Source organism: Haemaphysalis longicornis, unplaced genomic scaffold (genome assembly GCF_048455015.1).
Source record: "Haemaphysalis longicornis isolate Haplotype H1 unplaced genomic scaffold, Haemaphysalis longicornis Haplotype H1 scaffold_2, whole genome shotgun sequence".
NCBI lineage: Eukaryota > Metazoa > Arthropoda > Arachnida > Ixodida > Ixodidae > Haemaphysalis > Haemaphysalis longicornis.
The window spans coordinates 136,075,539-136,100,543 of NW_027526295.1; the positions used below are offsets into that span (position 1 = coordinate 136,075,539).

The following is a 25,005-nucleotide window of genomic DNA, read 5'->3' on the forward strand; positions in this document are numbered from 1 at the left end:
TACAATAAGGCCGAGTATTTTTCTCGACGTCGCTACATTGAAGAATTAAGTCTACAAAACAGAACAAACATCTTTTATCACATGCCTAATTAAAGCTGCACAAGAAAGATGTGCTGTTCAAATGTGCTTTTGAAATTTTTTCCAAGCCACGTCGGCTTAGGCTGTATGCCCGGCCTGCCTCCAAAAGTAATCAGCAAGGGCATCCAGGGCTTGGTGCCCCCTCTGACTGGATGCCTGTGTAGCACGAGTGGGCCGCGCATATATATATGTCCAGCGCACGTGCCTCGCTTTCCCACCGCGGTGCTACGCTGTCCTTCAGGGGCTCGTACCCGTTGTGCAGAATGCACGTGGCCTTCATACCCTGTTTGGCATGTGCCAGGCGAGATTCCATGCACTTCATTACGAAGCGGAACCGTGCCTTCAGGTGGCCGAATGCACACTCTACAATTCGCCTTCTTTTCGACAAATTATAGTTGTACGTCTACTCTTCTGAGTCATAATGGGAACTGAAAGCGCAAATTAGACACAGACAAAGAAAGCAGACTACAAGAAGAGCGCTCGTATTGTTCTCTCCTTTCTTTGTCTGTGGCTAATTTGCTCTTTAAGTTCCTTTATGCATCACCAACAGGCCGAAACTGTGACCCTTTTGGTCTATTGAGTCGCTGGCAGCATGCGCGTATGGCGTCTTCAAGTGTGCACCAAGTGGGAATGCTTGGCCGCACAAAATAATGAGTGGCCTCTTAGTCCCACTCGTAAGAGCAACCGGGGTGTTGAAGTCCTCGCTCAGCACGATTCTGCACAGGTTCGAAGCCCCGTACACACCAGCATTATGGCATCAACCTTGGCTGGCTACCAACGTTGGCATACAGGAACCGGTGGTGGAGGATAACTAGGGCAAGTAGTGTGATACTATACCTGCAAGAAAAAACACTCCTAATTTTCGAACATTCAAGTCAGTAGACATTGTTTCTTTCCTTTCACAAAATCGAAAAAGTTATTTACTTTAGATTGGAAATACCGACATATACGGAGTTACACAGAAATGTTTACGTGAAATGAAAATTCAGGAACATGCAGCCATTTATTGTCAATTTGCAGCGAATACAACCAATTTTACGCTGCACATAAAATTTAGTTTGAGCGCACACAATATAAAAAAAACAGAATAACCAACCCCCCCTTGTAGTTGTCGTAGTCATCTGCTGATCCTTTTGGAGGCGAACCAGGAAAGTGGCACCCATCCGGGGCGCCAACTGCTTGGCGTGAAATTCTCGCTTCTGCTCGGCTATCCCATCCGGAGGAACCATCCCCACCCAATCCTCCTCAAGAATTGTGATGGCAGCAGCAGAAAACTCTGAACAGCGCATTCAGAGTTGATCCTCCGATGGCAAACAGGCGGGCAATGGCCATATCCTCAGCTTTAGAACAGAGGCGATAAAAGCCCATGGCCACACGCTTTTCAACGGAGTTTGGGTCTTTCATCACTGTCGTGTGGTGCTCCAGGAATGGTCCACAGGACTTTACCAAGTAGCCAAATGTAACTGGGGTTCTCGGGAAATCTTTCTTGAAGTGCTGGTCATTTATGTGTTGCAAGGGTTTTTCGAACCACCGTTCATTCTTCTGGAAGGTGATTCTTGATCGGGGCAAACTTTCTCAGCCATTGCAGCGATGGAAAACTTTTTCGCACAAATACGAGCTTCAATAACTTTTGATGTTGCCTTGTACGCTCCATTTCCACTTCAAATGCCTGCTCCTCGCGCAAGCGCTTTGCTCGGACGCACATAAAGGCAGCTAGAACGTGCTTCCATTCGCTCTCGTCGGTGTTGGCACCGTCGTTTTAAGTCAATTTCGTACGCCCTGCTTTGGATATGCCACGTGCTAGTCTTGGCCGTTTCAGCAATTGCGGTTTTTTGAAAGTTCTGCTTTTTTGCTCGATACGCAAATAAAGTGTTCAGACCGTTTTATATTTCACGCCTATTTTTCTATATTGAACAAAATCTTTACAACCGTTATTGTCACTGTCATCACTGCCAAACACACTATACTTTTGTCGTTTAGCAGCGCACAGCTAAATCGTAATTCGGGAAGCCAAAGTGCTATCGGCGTAAGTGCACTTAAATAGGCACGTTTGACGGTGGTATAAGAGTATCATTCTAAGATTCGATGGCTATTGCCCAAAACGGACTTGCGTCTGTATGTGGCTGTAAATACTACGTCAGTGCTTTCACGGGGTCATACACGAGTTGTATTTTTGAATGCGGCGGACTTTACACAGATCTTTGACCCCCGCAATACTGGGTTGTTTTTATCTCTTTATGCGTATTGAGTGATCTACCGCCGTTTATTTTCTAAAACAAAAACACCAGTACATAGTCTTGTCTTGTTGACTTTCCCTGTCCACTTCATTGCCTTGTTTCGGCTGCCTTTCAAAATCTACCAACCAGCGCAAATTTCTACGTTCGGCAAAACTACGTTTTCTTTGTCAGATCAACAAAAATAAAATTCTGACTGTACATATCTTGATATGTTTCTGGAGTTCTGAAGGTGGCTCTTGGACAATGTCTTAGACAATGACTTTAAAATACGCCCGGTGTAGCGAAAATATGCTTCAAGTTTTGGGTAGAATAACTTTAAATTTCCTAGAATTTTCAAATTATGAATGGTGAGAAAACATCAGCATCAGGTATAAAGGTTTCGAGCACAGTTACAGTTGTAGGTAGAACGCTAGCCAGCGAAATTGTCAAAAATTTGAAACCATGATTTGCATGGACAGAATACTGAACCTGAGAAAAAGTCTAGGGATATTTCTTTTGCTTTATCACTGCATTTGGTGTAACATGTGGTGTCATTTTGCCTTGAATTATACCTAGCCTTAAAGCTTCCGAGCAACATTTTAGAAACTTCGAACAGTTTATCAAAACCTCGCGGACGTGATGGGGCGGCAATTGAATGCGTTTAATGCATGCATTTTCCAAAAAGATCGCCCAGAGAAACGTCATAATTAAGTGAGGAAAGTAGAGCTTACCTTCATCTGCAAAAACCTGAAAGAAAATGTTGATGATAAACGTTCACAGTGCAAAAGGAGACGACGACAACGAAATAACTAAAACAGGCTTGCACCCAGAGTGAAATCAGCTTAGACAGTGGATCTGTGGTTCTTTTGTGGCGGATGCACGGGACGCTCGCCTGAGAACGGAAGGGCCTTGGCTGCGCTATTTCAACGGATTATGTAAAGGAAGCTGCAGCTGAGCATCAGTGACAGGAGGGTGGTTAACCTACATGTGTAAGACAAACAATTCTCTGTAAGACCGCTTTGTCCTCCATCGATGGATCTGGGACCGTGCTCTTCGAGCCAGTGCATCCGCAATCAGCTGAACGACGCGCCGCCATAGTCGGGTGTGGCGGTCCTTTCCGAGCCAGCCTGCGGGTGTGGGAATCTGCTCCTACCGCTGAATGACGCACAACTTATCAAAGACGAACAAAAAGGATCGACATAGAACAGCTCCACTGTTAAAAGGCACACAGCCAAATGCACTCTTTTAAAATAAATCAGTTCTCAAAATACGACACGTTCATACGCCCTACGTGAAGTAAATGTTGATACATGTAGAGTTGGCTTCCCCCTTACATTTTAAAATGATTGGGGCTCGCTTAATAAATTTCCAAGTTCATAGGTCCGAATTGGCTGGTGTGAGAGAGTGCGAAGATTTTTTATCATGGTCAGGTAGCGTGCTTACGCGAAACACACGCGCCAGAAATCTCCTCTAGTTGATGATGATGACGATTGCCCAAGAGGTGTGGTTCTAGCTTCAACCGTGGTGCTAGACTGAATAAAAAAAGGGGGCGCAAATTCACAGTGGTCCGAGAGAGTGATCTGGCTCGAAAGAGACGCTTGCCGATGACATCTTCGTATGGTTATTAAGATGTATGCCGTGATAGTGTTGCATCGACTCCCAGGTAGCATTCTGGAACGTCATTGCTTTACATATGATATATGCTTCAGGAGCACTAAAGGTGTTTAATCACCGTGGCCCATGAGAGACAGATGCCGTCTGTGCTTCTGGGGCTCAAGATGTGAGCGTAAATGGTTGTGGGTGCGGGGTGTTGGTTAGTTGGAGCGAGGGGTTTACAATAAAGAATTTCGATGTGTTTATTCTGTTATGACTATGCCGGACTGACGGCTTTGGTTTCTTTTCTAAAAGACATAGAGAGTTAATTGGGGCTTGGGAAAAAAGGGGAAACAGATGGAGGGAGCTCAAAGTTGGAACTTCAAATCTACTTCTCAAGGTGCTTCCCAGTTGGGAGAACTTGCCTCCCCACTGGGACCATTGTTACGTTTCAAGTGGGACGACATGATCTCAGCTAAAACTAGCTGAAGAGTTTCTCTGCAGGCGTCATGCTCTCACCGATGGCATGCCAAATGGCATCTGTTGAAAATAAACAGATTGAGCGTCCCTTTCATTTATCACCCAAAACGTGCTAACGTACATTCGTATCGAACACAGCGTCCGGAAAATTAACTTACTCAGAAAGACTGCCCATAAATAAAGGAATGTTACCAACTCGTAACATTGTGAGCGTAAGCTACTTTTTTCCTTGCCCTCTCAATCAGCTCGTGCCCATCTTAAGTTAATGAGCTTGTCAAAGGCCCATTTCGTATCTCGATTGAAGTGCAATATGTAATGCTTTATAGACCATTTCATGAGTATACTCCTGAACTTGGCTTGTTTGAATGAAATGTAGTAGATCAATGATGATGCATGATGCTCCCACCGACCATCTGCACCTACATTTATTCGCAGATACTTCTGTTGCTTTATTCGCCGGAGAGCTTTGCGATTCTTCGGCATTGAGCACGGGGTAACACCGTGTTCATAGGCGCAGCATCAGGAAGCGTTGGTAACGTTCTTTGTGAGGTGAATGCTGTGGTCGTGGACGCAGTGTGCACTGCACGTGAATCAATACCTCTTCGTCGGTGGCAAGTTCTCTACCACACCCTTGTGTCCGGTGTAAAGGTGACGGTAACTTTCTTCATTCTGGATGCATGGAAGAATCTTGCTTTAGCGTTTATGCATTATCCCTGCAAAGAATAGTCTAACAATCTTTGAGAATATTGAATGCTGTTTAATCTTCCATTCGATACTTCAGCAAGTCAGATTACCAGGAGGATTACGCCACCCTACGCGTTTCCGTTTTTGTATGTAGAAGAGTCAAGAAGTCACAAAGATTGCTACAGTGGTCATCTAGAACGTTTGCAGCCCCCTTTTTTCGTACTTCCTGGAGTCGGTGTATGATTTGTTCTCATGATACTGAAACTTTTCTCGCATGGAGCTGATCCTGCAATATCACCACTCGTTGTGTAAACTTCGTTCTATGTTTTCGGTAGGCGGAGTCGCTGGATCAGAAACAGGACCGATAATTTTCCGGAGTGCGGGTTCTGGTCTTCCCTGCAATGGCCAGTCCAGATTTTGTTTTCAGACCCACGCCAACGGTGCCAGGAGAGTGGTGTCCCTGATTTCTTTCCAATCGTTTTGAAGACCGATTGGTGCACTGATTATTCGCCGTCGTTGTTAACAACGAAGTTTAATCCACTCGAGGACGAAGGCCTCTCCCATGGGCTTTCACCCGCCCCGGCGCTGTGCTTCCAAAGTCCATTCTTTGTCTACACATTTTGCTAACAATTCCCTTTATAGAGTGGAAGGCCTTTCCCTTCTCGAACCGTCTGTGGGTGTTCCTTTTGTTACCCTGGTGGCCCACATCTTGTCGGTTGGCCTCATGTTAAAAGTGGTGGCGTGGAAGGCTGTCTTATATATGTGTGTCCTGCTGATGCCCTTCACTTGGTTTTCCTCGGTGCGTGTGTGGTAGGCTCTCAGATATTCCCTTCATGATCAGTGAGTGCATAAGTCGTGCCGTTTCTTCCCTCAATTCTGCTATTCTTGTGGCTGGGCGTGTGATTCTGTGACAATGGTATAGCAATTTTTTTGCGATTGTGAGATCTGCTCTGTCGCTTCACTCCAGAGCCGCGCCGAGCAGTCTTACATAACGGTTATCTGCGAAGACACCTGCAAATATTTTTACGGGGACTTTAAACTTTGCCCCGTGTGCCATCCGTTGCCAAAGAGACTTCGCGGTGGAAACAGAACCGCGGTAATATCGAAAAGTAGCTCTAAATTATATGTAATTACAGGCTATATGCAACGTCTTGTTTTATTTTGTTTCTGCTTATAATATCCCTTCCTTGATTTTTGAGAGACTAGCGTAATACTTCGCCCAGTATTAGTTTGTTCACCCAAAAGACGTGCCGGCATCAATTCCTGTGCAAAACACGCCGTGGTGGCTCAGTGGGTAAGGCGTCGCGCTGCTGAGGCCGAGGACGCGGTTCGATTCCCTGCCGTGGTGGCATTTTCTATATGGAAGCCGAAAACAGCAACGCCTGTGTGTCGAGACTTTTCTACACATGAAAAAACCCCGTGTTGTCGAAATCAATCCGGAGCCCAACACTACCACGCGCCTCATAGCGGAGGTTTAGCTTCAACATGCGAATTGCCGAAAATTTAAATGTTTCATCTTCCGGTGGAAAGGCATTTTGGTGTAATGGCGCTAGCTACGGACACGCTGGTGACTCTCCGCAGAGCAGACTACAACCCAAAGGGCGAAGAACAAACTTTACTGCTCAGACGTGGTATCTGCTGAAAATGTCTGTTGTTTCTTTCGTCACTGACAAAGTGTCATTGTCCTCGTTTCTAGAGCTCAGTTGCCGCTGCATCGTATTCGACCGTATTCTGTTGAGATGCTTGGCGTGAGCCCTTCAATCGTGTTCCCTCCGTCGTAGCTTCCGGGGGGCAGCGATGATGTATTTTTCCGGAAGCTTGATGAGCACGGCTAACAGCGGAGGGCTACCAGCCACGGCAAAATCCAAAAATGAGCGTAATAACGCTATCGCGTAAAAATGAAGGAGCAAGAAGTACACGAATGCTAAGAGGTGATTTTTTTCGCCATTGAGAAAGAACTAATAAGAGTGCCTGTGCCCTCAACAAAGGGGGACGTATGCAACACGTACAAATTTAAAATACGTAGCCCTCAAAAATTGACGACGTATGTCGCATCGTATCAAGTAACAAATGCGACGACCACCCCACGCAGCCTTCAGAATTATTTTTATAACAGGATTTTCGTGTGGCATCGGAACAGTTCTACAGTCAAACGGCAGACAGCAGCCCCTTCACTTGAAATGGGCCGACAACATAGATGTGGGTTACTACGGGGTTACTATGGTAACGCAAGCGCACATTGGTGCATCATGCCGTCTGCCCAGCTTACTTCTTATCAGAGCACGAAGTATACCATGTTGCTTCGTCAGTGAATAAACCGAATCTAAAGTGGTAAGCCGCAACCATTCTCGTGTGAAACACCTTTTCTACTTCGCTCGCTACCACTTGATAATAGTTCACCTAATTCATTCTTGTCTTAGAATACCACAACTTCCCCGACAATAATACTCTGCGAATACAACTTATTTTATCCCATGTAAAATGGTGTAAAAATTAACCGAAACGGTGAAAGTTTACGTTTGTCCTTAGACTAGCTAGACCTTCCTGAATAGTTCAGTTTTATGGTGAAGATGTGTATAGTTAACTCCACCGCACCTCGTTCTCATTCGGGTGAATCCGCTTTTCTCGGCACCGCTTCTCCTCTCCTTCTTGCCACCACGGAAGCCTCGTTCAAAAGTTTTATACCCCTCGGCACCACCGATGCCTCTCACAAATTACACAATTAGCTCATAACGACGCTAGCGCCGTTAGCACCACTTGCCCATTCGACCGGCTATCCGTCCAACGTGTGTCCTTGCGTCTGAGGATGAAGAGCGCGAATCCAAGCAGCGTCAGTGCGCACACAAGTGTGAATGGTCGCAAAAACCAGGGAACGCCGCAGCCGCAGAACGTGCAAACACCACCATTACCGCTCCAATTTATCGTTGTCGAGTAGCCGCGAAACTCCCCCCCCCCCCGGATAAAGACGAACAATCCCTCTTGGAACGCTAACCTGAGCCAATTATTCTTGTTTAGCTTGACGGGCTTTCGGCGCAAAATTTTCTCGGGTATCCTTGACGTCTAAGAAGGGGCATATCGCAGGTTGCGTGTTTATGCGTGCACGGGTGGGCGGTGGAAAAGAGTGGTTGTGGGAGTGCCTTCGCTGTAAAGCCTCATGCCTTCACCATTGAGATGGGCGTTGTGCTGGTAGGACGTTTACCCATTGACGTCACACGGTGCAGTGCGAAGTATATGCGGTCCTCCATTGTCGAGCGGTTTGGGCTGGTCAGTAAACAGAGAGAGTAAGGTGCCTACGACACGGGAGAAAATCTGACAGCCCCAAGTTTGTCCGCTATCATGAAGACGCAGGGGTTCCTATTTTTAATATTTAATTGACTCCGAAGTATGCTCAATCACCGATTATAAACAAACGTGCTTTGTTTTGTGCACTCTGTGGAGAGCGCCCAGCTTCACTCGTCATCCTTCTTCATATTGCACAGACAACTGGATTTTGTTAAAATCATTTTTGCCGCAAGCGTAGGGTGGTGGTCAGAGAAACGGGCTTGTTTCAATCTATTCATTTGGCGACAAAAGCTTTGAAGGTGACGAATGCAGTTTGTTGATGCCAATTCACATTTGCACCCCTTTTGAGAGGCTTTGCGTATAACTAAACACGGGATTGTGTGGACCTCCAAGCACTTGTCCACCACACGTTTTTGTTTTTATTAGCATGACCACAAACCAGTGTAAAGTCTGAAAGACACCTTCAATGGGTACCAGGCTTGTGAACGCCAAGCAGTGAACATTTCTGTGAAATACATTCGGAAGTATACGGGAGGATTCACCCACAGTCCGGTCAGGGAATGGCTCAATGCCACGACATGGTTTGTAGCATATTTTGGCACGTTCACGGCGGAGATCACAAATACTTCTGTCCTATGTTATTTTGCAACATGGCAATGGGATGACGTCCATCACACCTATTAACCTCATCTGGCTGTTCCCGTATTAGCTGTTGCACAGGATTCCCTGTGTAACAGACAATCTGTGAAAGTCAAGTGACAAAAACCAAGCTTACACCCACCTCTCAAAATCTGCTTCACTTCGAAACACAGAGGCCATGATAGAATTTTGTTTTAGGGGGGGGGGGGCTAGTATTCTGAGTCAAGAATATAATTTAGTTTGTTTTTCAATATACTGCAGACCTTTGCGGTCTGGCCAGGAGGGGTACAAAAAACTTCCTCTTATAGTACACACAGTACAGTCCAGGCAAAGATACATAGAAAAGAAACTAAATAAAAACAACAACCGCCACGTTAGGCGAAAAAAAAACATGTAAAAGACAGTCGACAGCTGAACAGTTGGATATCTTCGCTCGAAAAGTAAAAAAACACGTACACAAGTAAATAGAACCAATAAATGCTACAGTAAATACGCCTCGAGCGCTGGCTGTAGGGGCGCCACTGAAATCCCCCCAGAAGCCCGCTTCGAAAGCAGATGCGGGAGTCTCCGTCCCGTTCCTCACTTTCACCACTGCTTTTGCGGCACGTTCACGTCAGCGATTTACCGTTTGTGGGCGTTAGAAATAAATATTTATGGGGAGCAGTCTCTCTGTTCGCAAATGGGGTGTGCTTACAAAAGTGCAAATGATTCTGAACGGATCGTGGTGTGGTACATTCAGTCCGCATAAGCGCCAACTGTGTCTCAAGGCCGGCGTCGCGGAACCGGCATATTCATGGAACTAATTCTAGTTAAATTGCGTTTAAATTTACTAAGTGTCTCTGTAACCAGCGCTTCCCGTTAACCAACGGCTATAGACTACGATGTAAATCGGTTTTGTGGGATTACATAATCTAGTGGAGCACCCATAGCTGATAGCTGATAGTTTGCCAATATCTTACCTGAGATGTTGATCAACACATTTACAAGCCAGTGGGCCTTAATTTTGGGAATATTCAACGAACGTACGACGGATAACTGGGAATTATACTCGGGCATCAACACACGACAAAAGATCGTCTTGTCGTGAGAGCGCCCCCTAACATTCATCTGCAACGTATATTCTCCGCGAACCGCGCAGAGAGGGGCTTACAATATAATTCGCATCCGCGGAAAACGCTTCTTCAAAACATCGTCATATGGCCCACGGAGCCTGCAGAATAAAACACAAACTGAAATTAGAGGGCCTTATCACGATGCCACACTCTTCCCGACACCTTTCATGGCTTGAACTTCCAACCCTGTATACCTCCAAAAACGCGTCCACCGAACGAAAAACAAAAGGAAAGTAAACCCGCAATGTGTGCGTGTGATTACTGAAACGGTCATTGCTTGATTTTGCTCTGCATTTGTACACAGTGTCGCCCGCCCCTCCTTCCGCCGAGAGAGAGAGAGAGAGAGAAACTTTAATCACAGTTGGAGCGAGCATATTTGTGGTCGGGGTCTTCAGTCCAAGACTCCGTTGGTGCGACCGGCTGTCTTCGCCCTTTCCGCTAGCAAAATCTGCGTTTCAGGAGAAGAGCTGGTCAGCGTATTCTCCCACTGCTCGCGTGAGTGGTTGGGGATGGGGGGAAGGTCTGGGTGCAGTTGACATTTTTCCTAGACAATATGGTACAGCGTTCCTGGTGCTTGGCAGTGAGTACATAGTAAAGAGTAGGGTGGATGGCGTGTAGGGTGGATGGCCGATCGTAAAGAGTAGGGTGGATGGCGTGTAGTCGTGTTGGGAGGGGGTAGGTATTAGTCTGTCGTTGTCTCAGGTTGACTTCCTGTTCTTTCGTGGCCTGATCGGTGACTGGGGGATAGAGTTGCCTCGCTAGTCGATAATGTGGAGTGATGTCGGCGTAAGTGAGGAGCGTTTGCCAGGTTCGCTCCGACTCTTCTTGCGGTGCCCGGTGGGCGAGTTCTCGGGCCAGGACGTGTGCCGTCTGGTTGCCGCGAAGAGCAGAGTGGGCCGGGGTCCAAATGAGTGTGACCTGCTTTTGCGGTGGCCGTTGAAGGAGAACCCGAAGCGCTTGTCTTGAAACCCTACCTGCTTGGTATGCTCGGCAGGCAGCTTGGCTGTCCGTAATAATTACGCTGGCCTTTGTCTGGGAGAGGGCAAGGGCAATAGCCGTCTCGTCAGCCTGCTGGGTGTTCGACGACCGAAGCGTCAGACAGGAAAGGAGGTCGGTTGAGGAGGTAACGGCCGCCGATCTTACCCCGTACCTCGCGTATTCCGCCGCGTCTGTATATACGACGTAGTCTTGTCCTCCGTACTGTTTTTCTGGCGCAGTTGCTCTGGCTAGGCGTCTTCCCTCATGATGTTGAGGGGACATGTTCCGGGGTATAGGACGGACAAGAATTCTGGTCCTTAGTTCAGGCGGGATGTCCACTGCGTTTTCCGTGATGTGCGGTGCCGTGTAACCAAGCGTAGCTAGCGTTTCCCTACCCGTTGGGCTTGCTCCGAGTCTTACTTTCTGCGCCGTTAGGTGGGCCTCCATGAGCTCTTCGATGGTGTTGTGCAGTCCCAAAGCCGTGAGTCGTACTGTAGAGGTGCTTGGAGGAAGTGATAGGGCTTGTTTATATGCCTTTCTAAGATGGACGTCTAGCTTTTCGCGCTCCGATGTCCCCAAAACCGCATAAGGAGCCACGTAAACAATTTTGGAGACGACGAAGGCCTACACAAGACGGTCCATGTCATTTTCTTTTAGTCCATGGCTCCTGTTCGCCACCCTACGCAGCATCCGAACAATTTGAGCCGTGGTTTCTTGGAGCCTGTTGAGAAGCAGGGTGTTTTTGCAGTTTTTCTGGTACGTCATCCCTAATATCTTGATTGAGGGTTTCGGTTTGATGAGTACGCCTTGCGCCAATCTCTCGCAAAATAGCAGTACACTTCGCGTCTAGTTTGTGCGGTGAGTCCTACCTGGCTTAACTTTCGACGAACGTCTTTAGGATGTCAGACGCTGCACTGGGTTTTTTCATTCCCGTTTCTTCCGAACTTGCACAGCCTTTATTTTTCCGTGGTTTCTTTAGGTTTCCTTGGTTCTTACTATAAGGAGTGAGAGGAGTCATATCTAAGGATGCACAGCTTTGGAATATTCCTAAAAGTTTGTAATCGCTTGTATTTTTGTAAAAAGTATACAATATTGTTCAGGATGGGATAATCACACCCCCGAAACGCATATTTCTCTTGACGTATATATTCGAAACCAAGCCGCATTCGTTGTCCGCGCTGCAAAACGAAACCAGCCTCTCACTGTGGAAGTATCAGGTCTAAATGAGGCGAGAGTAGAATTCACTTGTGCTTGACGTATTCGAAGGTGAAAGTGGTGATATGATGCTGCCGTGTCCTACGCCAGAAGAGCGGCGACGAAGCGCGCAGAACCCTGTCCCCGGGTAGCGCTTGTTGGCGGTCTAGCACTCTACGAAGACGCAACTGCTCTTTAGGTGGTCTAAACGTACTCTTTCCTTATAGACGTCACCATAACACATTTTTTAATACGCGGAAAGGCGAAAAGTGAAACAGAACCAAAACACTGCACGAGCCCCTATCAGCCTTGTAGCGCTCATCCCGTGAACGACGCGGCGAAGTGGTGGCAGGCGGCGCACCAATCGCGAAGCCGGAGCCGTATAGTCAATACCACCGGAACTATCACAATCATACAAAATTCAAATTTTGGATCCCATCTGTAGGTGGTTGCACAGTGTCGCAGTTCACTGCGCTTTCCGGTAATTAGTTCCAGTACGAATTGGATGGGTGAAAAACAATGTCTGTGAGCATTCTTGTGGCTAATAGGCTGTCGAACCACTTTGTTGTGAGTTGTTCGCAGTGTTCAACGCGTTCATGGTGACAATCTTCTTGCGAAATTTTAAAGTAGGCGTGGTTCAAAAGATGTACAAATTTTAGTTTCTGTGTTACCCTTCGGTGCGCCAGTGAGTGAAGTTCGGCTTTGTTTACTAAATGTGTGACACTAGTGCGTCTAGAATATTCTTAGAAAACAAACCAAACGGCAAAGGTTTTGAATTCGTTCGATTTTCCTTATTAGATATTGTTGATGCGGTTCCCAAATGATATCTGCATATGCTAGGATTGGCCTTATAAGGGTGTTAAAGGCCCTTGGCTTCACTTCACGTGGAGGATAACCTAATTTTCTTATTAAAAATGCCAATTTTTTTTCGCAATGGAGCATGTGACAATAATATGCGACTCCAAGGTAAGGTTGGACATTAGCGTAACGCCCAGATATTTTACATGATTACTTTCGCCAATTTTATTATAACCAGGAGTGTAACCAAACGTAACCGGATTTTTTTATTAAGTTAGGCTCCCAGTTTTTTTGGAATTGAGTGTCATCCCTTACTTTTATGTTATGCGTGAATCAACTGCAAACAATTGTTAAGTTGAATTCGGTCTTCTGTTGTGTTTACTCCTGAGTAAATGACGCAGTTGTGTGCGAACAACCGCAATTGATTGGGTGAGTTATAGCACCCATGAACGGCAATAATGTAAATGATGAATAAGATGCGTGTCAACACCGATACCTGGGGAACCCCCGAGAAAACATGCTACCTATGTGGTGCATGATTCTTTATCACAACGAATTACCTGCCGTTGCAGAGATAGCACACTACGCAATAAAATATATTGCCTTCAATTCCGATAGCGTCTATTTTTCTGATTATATCACGATGTTCTACTACATTATTCTCTTTTGAAAAGTCGAGAAATAGCGCATCTATTTGTCCTCTATCATTATTCACACTAGACATAACACCAGTTATTTCTGCAAGCTGGTTTATGATTGAAATAACTCACCATAAGCCACGTTGCTGAGCGTACAGCAAGTCATTTCTTTTTAAATGTGTAATGGTGGTTTTAAACGTGATTTGCTCCAATGCATTACAGCATGTGCTAGTTAGTCAAACTGAACGTTGATAGCTATCCTCGGGCCACGAACCGGAGTTACGTGCAGAATATCTTTTGCCCATAACCAGTGATCACTGAGCGGCAATGTTCGTAAGAATGGCGTGTGCAATATAAACAAGTATTGCCTATGCCAATGTTTCATATGTTATCGGGACCAGGTGCCTTCTTTAGGTCAAGCTTCTGTCAAAAGACACAAGATTTTTTGAATGTCAATTACAAGTTCCAGCATTGTATGTATGTATGTATGTATGTATGTATGTATGTATGTATGTATGTATGTATGTATGTATGTATGTATGTATGTATGTATGTATGTATGTATGTATGTATGTATGTATGTATGTATGTATGTATGTATGTATGTATGTATGTATGTATGTATGTAAGACAGTAATAAATATTCCCCTTTGCTTTCCGAGGTTTTCTTGACTGCCAAACTTTATTTCTGTCTTATTTTCAACGAGCCCCTTATATCCTATTCTGATTCGCTACATGCATAGCGAGGTCCGCTGTTCTGGCAGTCTTGTTGCCATAGGAAGCTTAAGAGGGTTCAACACTGGTCGACCACTCTCGACATGTCGTAGACACTGGAGTCACGGCACGGGGGTTAAAAAGGTCCCCTTCACCCCGAGAAGTCGGAGTGGCGCTGGCTACCACCCCCAAGCACAGGAAAAAATTACATTGACATAAATACCCCAGAAAGTGGAGTGGAAAAATAGCCCCGGTGGTAGCGTAGTGGTTATCGCACCATACCGGTATTCTGGAGGTCGTGGGTTCGGATCCCACCTGGTGGGCATTTTTTCCCCGCTTTCTTTTTTTAGAAATTCTTTATCTGTTTCAATGACCTACCATATTCTCCCCTTTGCTTTCCGAGGTTTTCTTGACTGCCAAACTCTATTTCTGCCTTATTTTCAATGAGCCCCTCATTTCCTATTCTGATTCGCTACATGCATAGCGAGGGCCTCTGTTCTGGCAGTCTTCGTGTCGTACGAAGCTTAATAGGGTTCAACGCTGGTCGACCATTCTCGACATGTCGTAGACCCTCGAATCACGGCCCGGGGGTAAAAAGAATGTCCCCTTCATCCCGAGAAGTCGGAGTGGCGCTGGCTACCACCCCCAACTACAGGAAAAAATTACATTGACATAAATACCCCAGAAAGTAAAAGGAAAAAATAGCCCCGCCGGTAGTGTAGTGGTTATCGCAACAGACCGGTATTCTGGAGGTCGTGGGCTCAGATCCCACCTGGCGGGCATTTTTTCTCCACTCTCTTTCGTTCCATATTCTTTATCTGTTTCAATGACCTACCATATCCTCGCCTTTGCTTTCTGAGGTTTTCTTGACTGCCAAACCTTATTTCTGTCTTATTTTCAACGAGCCCCTCATTTCCTATTCTGATACGTTACATGTATGTATGTATGTATGTATGTATGTATGTATGTATGTATGTATGTATGTATGTATGTATGTATGTATGTATGTATGTATGTATTGAGGGAGACGTCAAAGGCAGCCGTCACCCAGAAGAGACGTCGCAGAGTCAGTCGGGACGGCGCGTTTATTCCGAGAGGCAACCGAGATTACCAGCCCGAGGAATGATGATGTGGATGGGTATGAGAAACAGATGAGGTGCGACATGGTGACGATAATGGTCTTGAGAAGCAGACGGAGTGCAAGGTGGATTGGACACGAAAGTAGCAGGCACCTTCCATGTGTCCTTGAAGCGAGCACTATCGTAGCTTACACACAAATGCTCACACTTCCCCCCCCCCCCTCCGTGGAAGCGACCGCCTGGGAGCAGTCTTTCACGAAGTGCGAGGCGTAAACGGTTTCAGTCTAGATACGTGAACGATCTCCGTGCCCCTGTAGCGGCGGTCCGTAGGGGGAGTACAAGGCGCGACGCGATAATTAACCGGGGAGGTTTCCTCCAGGATGGTGTAAGGGCCAAGAAATCGATTTAGGAATTTTTCACAGAGTCCGGGCTTGCGAATGGGCGTCCAAAGGAGGACCTTATCGCCAGGGTGGAACTGTACGGCACGATGCGTGGCGTCATAGCGAAGTTTGCGGTCGTGCTGGCAGGCTTCCGTGTTCAAGCGAGCAAGGTGACGGCAGTGATCGAGACGAGAGATAAACTGCTCGGATAACGGACTTGACGTAGGTACGGGAGCAGAAAAGAAGGTGGTGTCGAGAAGAAAAGAGGGTTGGCGGTTAAAAACGAGGAAAAATGGCGAATAACCAGTGGTCTTCTGAACAGCGCTGTTGTACGCGAATGTAACAAACGGAAGAATTGCGTCCCAGTTTGTGTGGTCGTGCCGGATATACATGGAAATCATATCGGATAGAGTACGGTGGAAGCGTTCGGTTAGTCCATTTGTTTGCGGATGGTAGGCTGACGTGGTTTTGTGCACTGTGTTGGAGGAACGAAGAACTTCTTTAACAATGTTAGACAGGAAAGTCCGGCCGCGATCACTCAATAGGACTCTGGGGGCACCATGGCGCAAGATAATTGCGCGCGAGAAGAAGTCGGCTACCTCAGCAGCACAACCGGAACGAAGGGGAGCTGTCTCCGCGTACCTTGTGAGGTGGTCAACGGCCGTCACCACCCAGCGATATCCGGCAGTCCTGGTAGGTAAAGGGCCGTAAAGGTCGATTCCAACAGTTTCGAACGGTGCCGACGGGCAAGGCAGTGGCTGTAGGAGTCCGGCAGGAGCGGACGTCGGGCACTTGCGCTGCTGGCACGAGACGCACGACGCAATGTATCGGGCGACACAAGTGGCAAGACCGGCTGCTAACACGATCGTATGTCTTATGGAAACCTAAATGGCCAGCTGTTGCATCATCGTGCAAGGATTGAAGTATCTTTGGGCGGAGAGAGCGCGGCGCAACAGGAACCCACCGGTACCCTGAGGGGTGGTGAATGGAACGGTGAAGCACTCCGCCGAAAAGCCGAAATTGTTGAAGTTGACGGCGATAGCGGCTGTTCACGGGTGTTTTGGAACCGATGAGCTGCTCTATAATTCCACGGCAGTAACAATCTGATTGTTGAAGGGTCGCCAAATTTGAGATATCGTCAGTTGGGATGTCGACGACAGGAGCGATGGTACGTAGTGCGCTACGTGAGGTAGTCGAAGGAGGAACGTCAGGAGGATCTAGCGGACATCGGGAAAGGGCATCTGCATCAAGGTGCTTCTTGCCGGATTTGTAAATTACGTAAAGTCGTATTCTTGTAGTCGAATTATCCAGCGGCCGAGGCGGCAGGTCAGAGTTTTCTGTGACTGCAACCAGCAGAGAGCATGATGGTCTGTTACCACTGTGAAGTGACGGCCGTAGAGGTATGGGCGGAATTTCTCCACCGCCCAAACAACAGCGAGACACTCCTGCTCGGTAATCGGGTAATTTTTCTCGGCGTGACTGAGAGAGCGGCTGGCGTAGGAAACAACCCTTTCTCTGTGTTGGTCATCCGTCTGCAAGAGAACAGCACCTAAGCCATGTCCACTAGCGTCCGTATGGAGAAGGACCGGTCGGGACTCGTCAAAGTGGCGCAGTACTGGACCGGAAGTAAGGGCTTTTTTCAACGCTTGAAAGGCATCTTCACATTCTTCAGACCACACAAAGGGTGTTCCTGAGTGCATGAGCTTGTTGAGGGGGGAAGCCAGGGTAGCGAAATTTCGGACAAAGCGACGGAAGTACGAAGCCAGACCCAGGAAGCTACGCAGATACTTTTGATGCAATGGCTGTGAAAAGTTGACGACAGCGGCAATCTTCTCAGGGTCTGGGCGAATTCCGTCCTTGCTCACGACGTGTCCCAAAACTTTAATGCTTCGACTAGCAAAGCGGCACTTCTTAGTATTAAGTTGCAGGCCTGCATTCGCAAGGCAGGCGAGGACTTCGTACAGTCGCTTCAGGTGCTCACGGAAACTCGAAGAAAAGACAACGATATCGTCGAGATAACAAAAGCACGATTTCCATTTGAGACCGCGAAGAACTGTATCGATCATCCGCTCGAATGTTGCAGGGGCGTTGCAAAGCCCAAATGGCAAAACATTAAACTCATACAGCCCGTCGGGGGTGGCGAACGCGGTCTTCTCTTTATCGGCCTCGTGCATGGGGATCTGCCAATACCCCGAGCGCAGATCAAGACTTGAAAAATATTCCGCTCCTTGTAAACAATCTAGGGCGTCATCAATTCGTGGCATCGGGTAGGCATCTTGTCGTGTAATCTTGTTCAGTGCGCGATAATCAACGCAAAATCGCACTGATCCGTCCTTTTTCTGCACGAGAACAACCGGAAATGACCACGGACTTGTTGACGGCCGAATGATGTTCCGCTGAAGCATATCGGTGACGTTGTCGCTAATAATTTTTCTTTCTGAGGAGGACACACGGTAAGGACGGCGGTGAATAATGCGAGACCCATCGGTTTCGATGCGATGCGTTGCCACCGACGTCTGACCGAGTTTGGTGCAGTTAGCGTCAAATAAAGATTTGTGTTTGGTCAGAAGCGCCATTAACGCTTCGGTCTCAGCCGGGGAGAGGTCTGAACCCATCGTTGCGGTTAGATCACAGCCAGGAGAGCCGGAATTCATATGAGCAGGGGATGACACTGCACAGAGCGGGAAAATACAGGTGGCCTCCGAGTCAGCAACACTAGCAATTGTAGTGCGCTTACGTAGGAGCATGGGCTCACGATTGGTGTTAACGGCGATAATATCGGCAGCTCCATGTGAAAATCGCACGAGACTCGTTGCGATCACCAGGCCTTTGGCAAGAAAGCGAGGAGTGGGAACGATCAGGACGTCACCATCACAAAATTGATCCGAACAAATGGAGATGACTTTCTCACAGCAGGGGTCGAGGACGTAATCCGCGCTGGCCACTAAGCGCTGCTGCGGCGCGTCAGGAACACTTGAATCGTCTGTTTCCGTCAGTTCGATGTCGGGGTGGTGACAGAAGATTACGGCGGATGCAGACGAGAGGAAGTTCCACCCTAAAATGAGATGATGGGCGCAATGCGGCAAAACCGCACACTGTATGTCATGCCGAATTCCATCTATAAAAACACGCACAGTACAATATCCGGTAGGTTCGATTGCTCCTTGATTCGCATTACATAGGGAGGGGCCAGTGTACGGGGTTTTCACTTTGCGTAGCTCCGAACAAAAATTACCATCAATGACTGAAATACTGGCTCCTGTGTCAACAAGTGCATCAACCTTTACACCTTCTACTTTGACTCTGACAGTGTTCGAGGGTCTTTCTGCAGGAGTTGTCGTTGTTCGCACTAGTGCAGTTTTCCCTCCAAAAACTGCAGAAGCTAGTTTTCCTGGTGGGTGTTAGTAGCGTGGGTGGCAGGACGGAGGGGCGACAAGGAACGACGGTACGGTGAAGGCGAGCGGCGGCGTGCAGCACGATGACTCGGAGGCTCGAGTGGCCCTGGAGGCGAAGAAGGGCGACGCGGAGGGGAAACGTGTTCGATACGCCGATAGCCGTAGGGAAACCGGGAATAGTCACGTTCGAACGGGGCGTAGCCTCTTCGCTCGTCTTGCTGACGTCGACGACAGAAACGAGAAATGTGGCCCCTGATTCCACAATACTAGCACACTGGGCCATCTCCAGGAAACCGTTGACGTCCCGGTCGCATGGAGGTGTAATAATGCGGAGAAGCAGGTGCTGCGGCAATCGCTGTCACATGGGCCTGCGGCGACGGTGGCTCAACCTGCAAGGGCGGTTTGGCCGCAATCGCGGAGTAGGACGGCGCGTAGACGGTGGCCAGGGGAGGACTCGTGGGCGAGTAGGACTGCGTGCAGACGGTGGCAAGAGGAGGACGTGCGGGTGTATATCCCGTAATGAATGTTAGCTCCTCTCTGACAATATCTCGGAGCTCAGGCGCATTGGTGTGACCATGGTCAGGCGACGAGCAAGGCGAGTCGTGGTGCTGCAGTTCTTCGCGAATGATTGCGCGAATGAGACTGCGCAGGTTCGAGTCCCCATATTGATGAGAGGCCCAAGCCTCCTGGCGAAGGCGAATAGACTGTAGTTGGTCCAGCCGTTGACAAGTCTTGCGGACATCGCTAACGCTTGCAGGATTTTCCACAGCCAGAGCGTTAAAGGCAAACGGAGCGATACCTTTCAATATATGACGCACCTGGTCAGCCTCTGGCATGGTTTCATCCACTTGGCGACAAAGAGTGACGACGTCCTCAATGTATGAGGCGAATGTCTCATCAGGGCATTGAATGCGTGAGGCAAGCTTTTGTCTGGCTACTTCTGCGCGAATGGATGGCGTGCCGAAAATTTTTCGTAGCTCCTGAGTAAAGCCGGTCCAGTCTGTGATAGTGTGTTCGTTGTTACAGAACCACGTCTTGGCCACCTCGTGCAGGGAGAAGCAGACGATTCGGAGCTTGAATGCGTCATCCCACCGATTAAAGCTGCTGACCCGATTATAGCTATCCAGCCAGTCGTCGACATCCTCACCTCGACGGCCATAAAAACCTGGCGGATCGCGTTGGTGGCTGGTGATGGTGAACGCAGCAGGCACGGCAGCTGACGCTCCGGGGGGGCTGTTCCCGCTCTCGTGCTGCATCCTCAGAGGCAAGCGCCTACCGGAACGGAGCTCCAGGTGTGCGACTGGGAAAGACCTAGGACAGGACCGAGGTGCACCTCCACCACTTGAGGGAGACGTCAAAGGCAGCCGTCACCCAGAAGAGACGTCGCAGAGTCAGTCGGGACGGCGCGTTTATTCCGAGAGGCAACCGAGAATACCAGCCCGAGGAATGATGATGTGGATGGGTATGAGAAACAGATGAGGTGCGACATGGTGATGATAATGGTCTTGCGAAGCAGACGGAGTGCAAGGTGGATGGGACACGAAAGTAGCAGGCACCTTCCATGTGTCCTTGAAGCGAGCACTATCGTAGCTTACACACAAATGCTCACAGTATGTATATGTTCACAGAAAACGCTCGTTAACAAGAAACCAACGGCACGTGGTTCTTTGCTCCTCTTTGACTCTATGACACACCGCTGCTACTTCAATAAAGATGGCTTGGAGAAGCTACCACACCAGATACAAACAATGAAATTTCACCATGCTCTCACTGTATACCCGAGCTTCATGGTAGCAGTCACTTTGAAGAATTTGTAAACTATACCTAAATGTGCGTCACCAGTGGATATATTACAGCTGTATAAAGGCGCCGTCATTTTTCTATAACCCTCTGTAAAAAAATGAAAACTTTGTATTACTAATAATACCTAATAAATTTTGAGAATAAAGTTTTATCATACTGATTGGGGCAACTGCAGTGAAGTGCAAGAATAAAAAAACTAACACAGCAGAGCAAAAAGATACGAATATAAACGGCAACAGTAAACATTTAGCCTGAGCAAATCACTTAGGCTTGTTTAGAGAGAGCAACTCATAGCTATGGAGAGGTGTGCTATTCAAATGAGAAAAAGAATATGAAGCTGATGGTAATAAAAAATAAAACCTCCTAACGATATCGGTAAAAAATGGTAAATTGTCGCGTAATCAGTTGCAAAGGATTTATGCTTTTACATATATTACCCTGACCGAAAGACTAATACACTACTTTTTGTTCAGACATTTAAAAGACCAAAAGTACGCTTTTCCAGAAACTTCGCCTGTAGAGAACAGTCCGGTACTGAACGTGAATTTACGGCAACATGTTTAGGAAATGTCGTTCCAAGAAAGCATAGATTCATATTTACCACAACAATCAGAAGGACCACCTTGTTGTGAAGCATCCACATGTTTTCTTTAACCGCCACACAAAGTAGCGTGCCCTAACAGCCTACGAAAATTCAATGACAGTTTTATTACCCCTACAGCGTTCTAAACAAGAAATATAAATGGCCATTGTTTCCCAATCAAAACGCGAGGACCCAAACCGAAAAGAAGCCCAATATACCTCTCTATTCCTATAAAAGCTCCCCCTGGGCGTTTAGATCAGCTGGAATTTCTCAAAACCAACATTTGGATGGGAAACTTTATTTATTCAAACGAAGTTTTCTAGTACACATCACAGCCCCAAAGGCTATTTTTACCTGCGCAATTGATGGCTCATAAGAACTACTGCATTGATTATTGATTATGACACTAGAGGGCCCTGATGTAGAGCTCCTTTCGGTAAACTATGGCACCTTTAGTAGCTCCAAGAAACAAGATCAGCGGCACATGATTTTTGTTTCTATAGCGCCTTTTCTAACGGTGAGGTCAATTTATATTGCTTATAGTAGCTTACAATGACCTGCTGTTTTTTGTACCACGGAGATAGGTGGCACAGTCGGAAGATGATTGTCAGATGTTAAAAATTTTAAGCAGTGTTTTTATTGGCAACGCAGTCTCTAACCCCTATGAACAAAAAATGTTTAGACAGATAGACTGAACTTACAATGCGTGCGCAACGCAATTAGGTTGAATCACTCTAAGAAAGCTTCTGTACACATCCTTGCTATGACAACGCCGTCCGAGGAACTTCGTCTTCATCCCGTCCGAATAGCCGAGCTCCAAAATATTTTGCGTTGGCAACGAGGCAAAACATTCTATTCTGAAACTTTCCTAAGCGGTGGACAATATGTTGGAATAAAATCAAGGTCGAGTAAATGGTTAGCGAATAAAAACACCATAACATCTGAAAACGGTGGTTCTTTGAATAACTGCAAACCAGCCTAACCCTCAAAAACTGCAGGGCTAAAGAAGCAAAAATTAACCTAGTGTTTAATATCAAAATAGAAATGGTGTAATTTGGAGCAACACATATAGCGAACTCGCAACAAGCTATGAGTCCGCCTCACCTCTGGTGCTGTTCCTCTTGCGTCACGCTCCTTCCCAGGTAAACACACTAACTGTTTGCTCAATTTAAATTTACCGCGTTCTACTGCTACAGGCCGGGTTCATAGATGTCAGCGCTACGGTACGGCGGAGACTGCTGGAAATCTTGCTGCCCTACTTCGACGTTTATAGAACCCCGTTGCCCTACTTCACGTGCGTTCTACGCAGAACGCGGATCCTATCTAGCGGAACCTTTTGTTGCTGTTGCCGTTGAATTTTTAAGATTCCGCCATGTAGCGGGGGCAGCAGCACGCGACCATTTTCTGAAGTTGATGAAGTATTTTACCGGCTTTCGCAAAAAGCAAGCATCCGCAAAGTTTTAAATAAAGGAACACTGCAAATGTCCCTCATGTATTGATTTTCGGCCGTATTTTTTCATAATGTCTGGTCCTTGTTCCGCAGTGTTGACAAGTATGGACATATCAACCGGACTTAGACATTTATATTTGGCGGTGAGTATATAAGAATATTGCGCAGGTTTTGTTTCACTTGGGCCAGGTGGATACGTCGAGTCACAGACAGACACAGAGACAGAGAGACAGACCAAAATTTTTAGGTTAAATAGCCCAAGAAAGGCTATCGCTTTTAAAACCGGCACACTGCATTAGATAGGTTAGAGTCCTCCTTGTTAGGCTTAATGTTTGAAACCCTTTGCAGTAAGCGGTTGGCTACAGTCTGCGCCGATAGTTCCTGGAAAAACGTAAGTACACCGCAGCGTACTTTCAAAGCAATCACGAACACAGCAAGAAGACCGAAAGTTAGAACGACGTAGGAATATCTTTCTGGTAAAAACGAGAACGTTCGCACAGTAACATTATTACTTATTATTATAAAGTATTTGTCAGAAACAAGGAAGGCACCAACACAAGCGATCAGCCCTGTCTTATTTGTTTGATTGCTCTCGACTGAGTCTTACTTACCATTATATGGTTTCACAGTCGTATCTGGTGCGAGTTTTCGTCATTTCGCAGAATTTCGACACTCCGATGCAGCCGGGCAACACGCATGCTCTATTGTCAGGAGTGACGCAAACCTTCAAAAACATTTATTCTGGCAATAAAATGCAAAGAAAACGAATGGTGAGAAAAACAAATAATGGGCAATTGTTTTAACACAGCTTTGATTGTGATATCCTGAAATGGCATATATATGTATGTATATATATATTTAGACACCTACACACAAACACACACACACATGTATATATCCATACATATGCACCAGATGTTCTTAGTCACTCCAAAGCTTCTGTCAACATTGAACACCAAACAATTCGGACAGTGCTGACGCACGCACTCGGTTGTCTTGCTGTGCGAGAAATTGAGCTTAGTCACATATCCCTTTGTTAACAAAACATTTGTGCTGGCTGTGTTTTATTTGAAATAAAGGTTCGGTAAGTTCCGCAGATTTATGGACAACTGAAGACAATCCTGCAGCGTGCCTCTTGCTGCATGTGTTGTTTACTGGCGCCTGGGCGAATTGGCCAAAGAGCACCAAATACAAGCGTTTTGCATACTTATTTGAGTGTATACTTTTTTTAGGTGTAGCTCACAAATGGTGTAGGAGGACATTTCATTAAAAGCAACCTATTGGTGTAGAGCGCCACACTGCTAAGAAGTAAGAGTGCTGAACGGAAATGCTGTTCAGCTTTCCGTGATTACGAAGATAGCTCTCATCAGAGGGAGCTCGGTCAAACAATTATGGTCGATGGAAAATTGATTGAAAAATCAAACGTCAAGTAAATGCTCTAAAACACGCGTGCATGTACACATGGGATTGTCTACAAGGAATGGTTCTCGGTGAATTGGTACATGGTGCAAGTAAAGTTCTGGAAAATGTTTGCGTCTGTCCGTATAGTTGTCTTTGCATTCAACAAGAAAGTGAACGGCGGTGAGTGCGTGTCCTTGCGTGCCATTTAAAACACAGGAATGTGTGCCGTGTGTGTGTGCTAGACGAAACTTGCAAAGTGTAACTTCAATAATTCTGCTCCATTTTCTGTGATGCAGTTGCCGATTTCTTGTTTAACTACATCAAGTTTGTTGTCTGTCCGTGTGTCCAATTCTTCTTGTCATTGCTGGCGGAGTTTGTGCTGATGAGAGTCTTTAGATCAGTGTAAGGTCACATCAACCTCATCACGGTGGGTGGCGTCAGCTGCGTGTCTGTCCGCAGACGCATTGACAACTATTCCGCATTAGCTGGGGACCCAGCAGATTGTGAG

General features: G+C 46.9%; 1 protein-coding gene across 8 annotated transcripts in view; it reads right to left on the reverse strand.

Moving 5' to 3' along the window:
- LOC144169252 (uncharacterized) overlaps positions 1–23,817 on the reverse strand; it is a 68,665-nt gene extending 44,848 nt beyond the window's left edge. For 6 of the 8 annotated variants that reach the window (XR_013322403.1, XM_077698311.1, XM_077698315.1 and 3 more), the window contains exons 1-2: positions 21,665–21,757; positions 3,026–3,041 (exon numbers count right to left, since the gene is read on the reverse strand). Coding sequence is in view for 6 of the 8 variants with exons in the window: in XM_077698311.1 (XP_077554437.1) it covers positions 3,026–3,041; positions 21,665–21,706 (58 nt within the window). In the remaining 2 variants the exon portion in view is untranslated. Of the gene's footprint in view, positions 1–3,025; positions 3,042–21,664; positions 21,758–23,707 lie in introns of those variants that run through there. The other 2 variants (XM_077698312.1, XM_077698313.1) reach the window with 2 other exon arrangements.
- Positions 23,818–25,005: the final 1,188 nt, after the last annotated feature.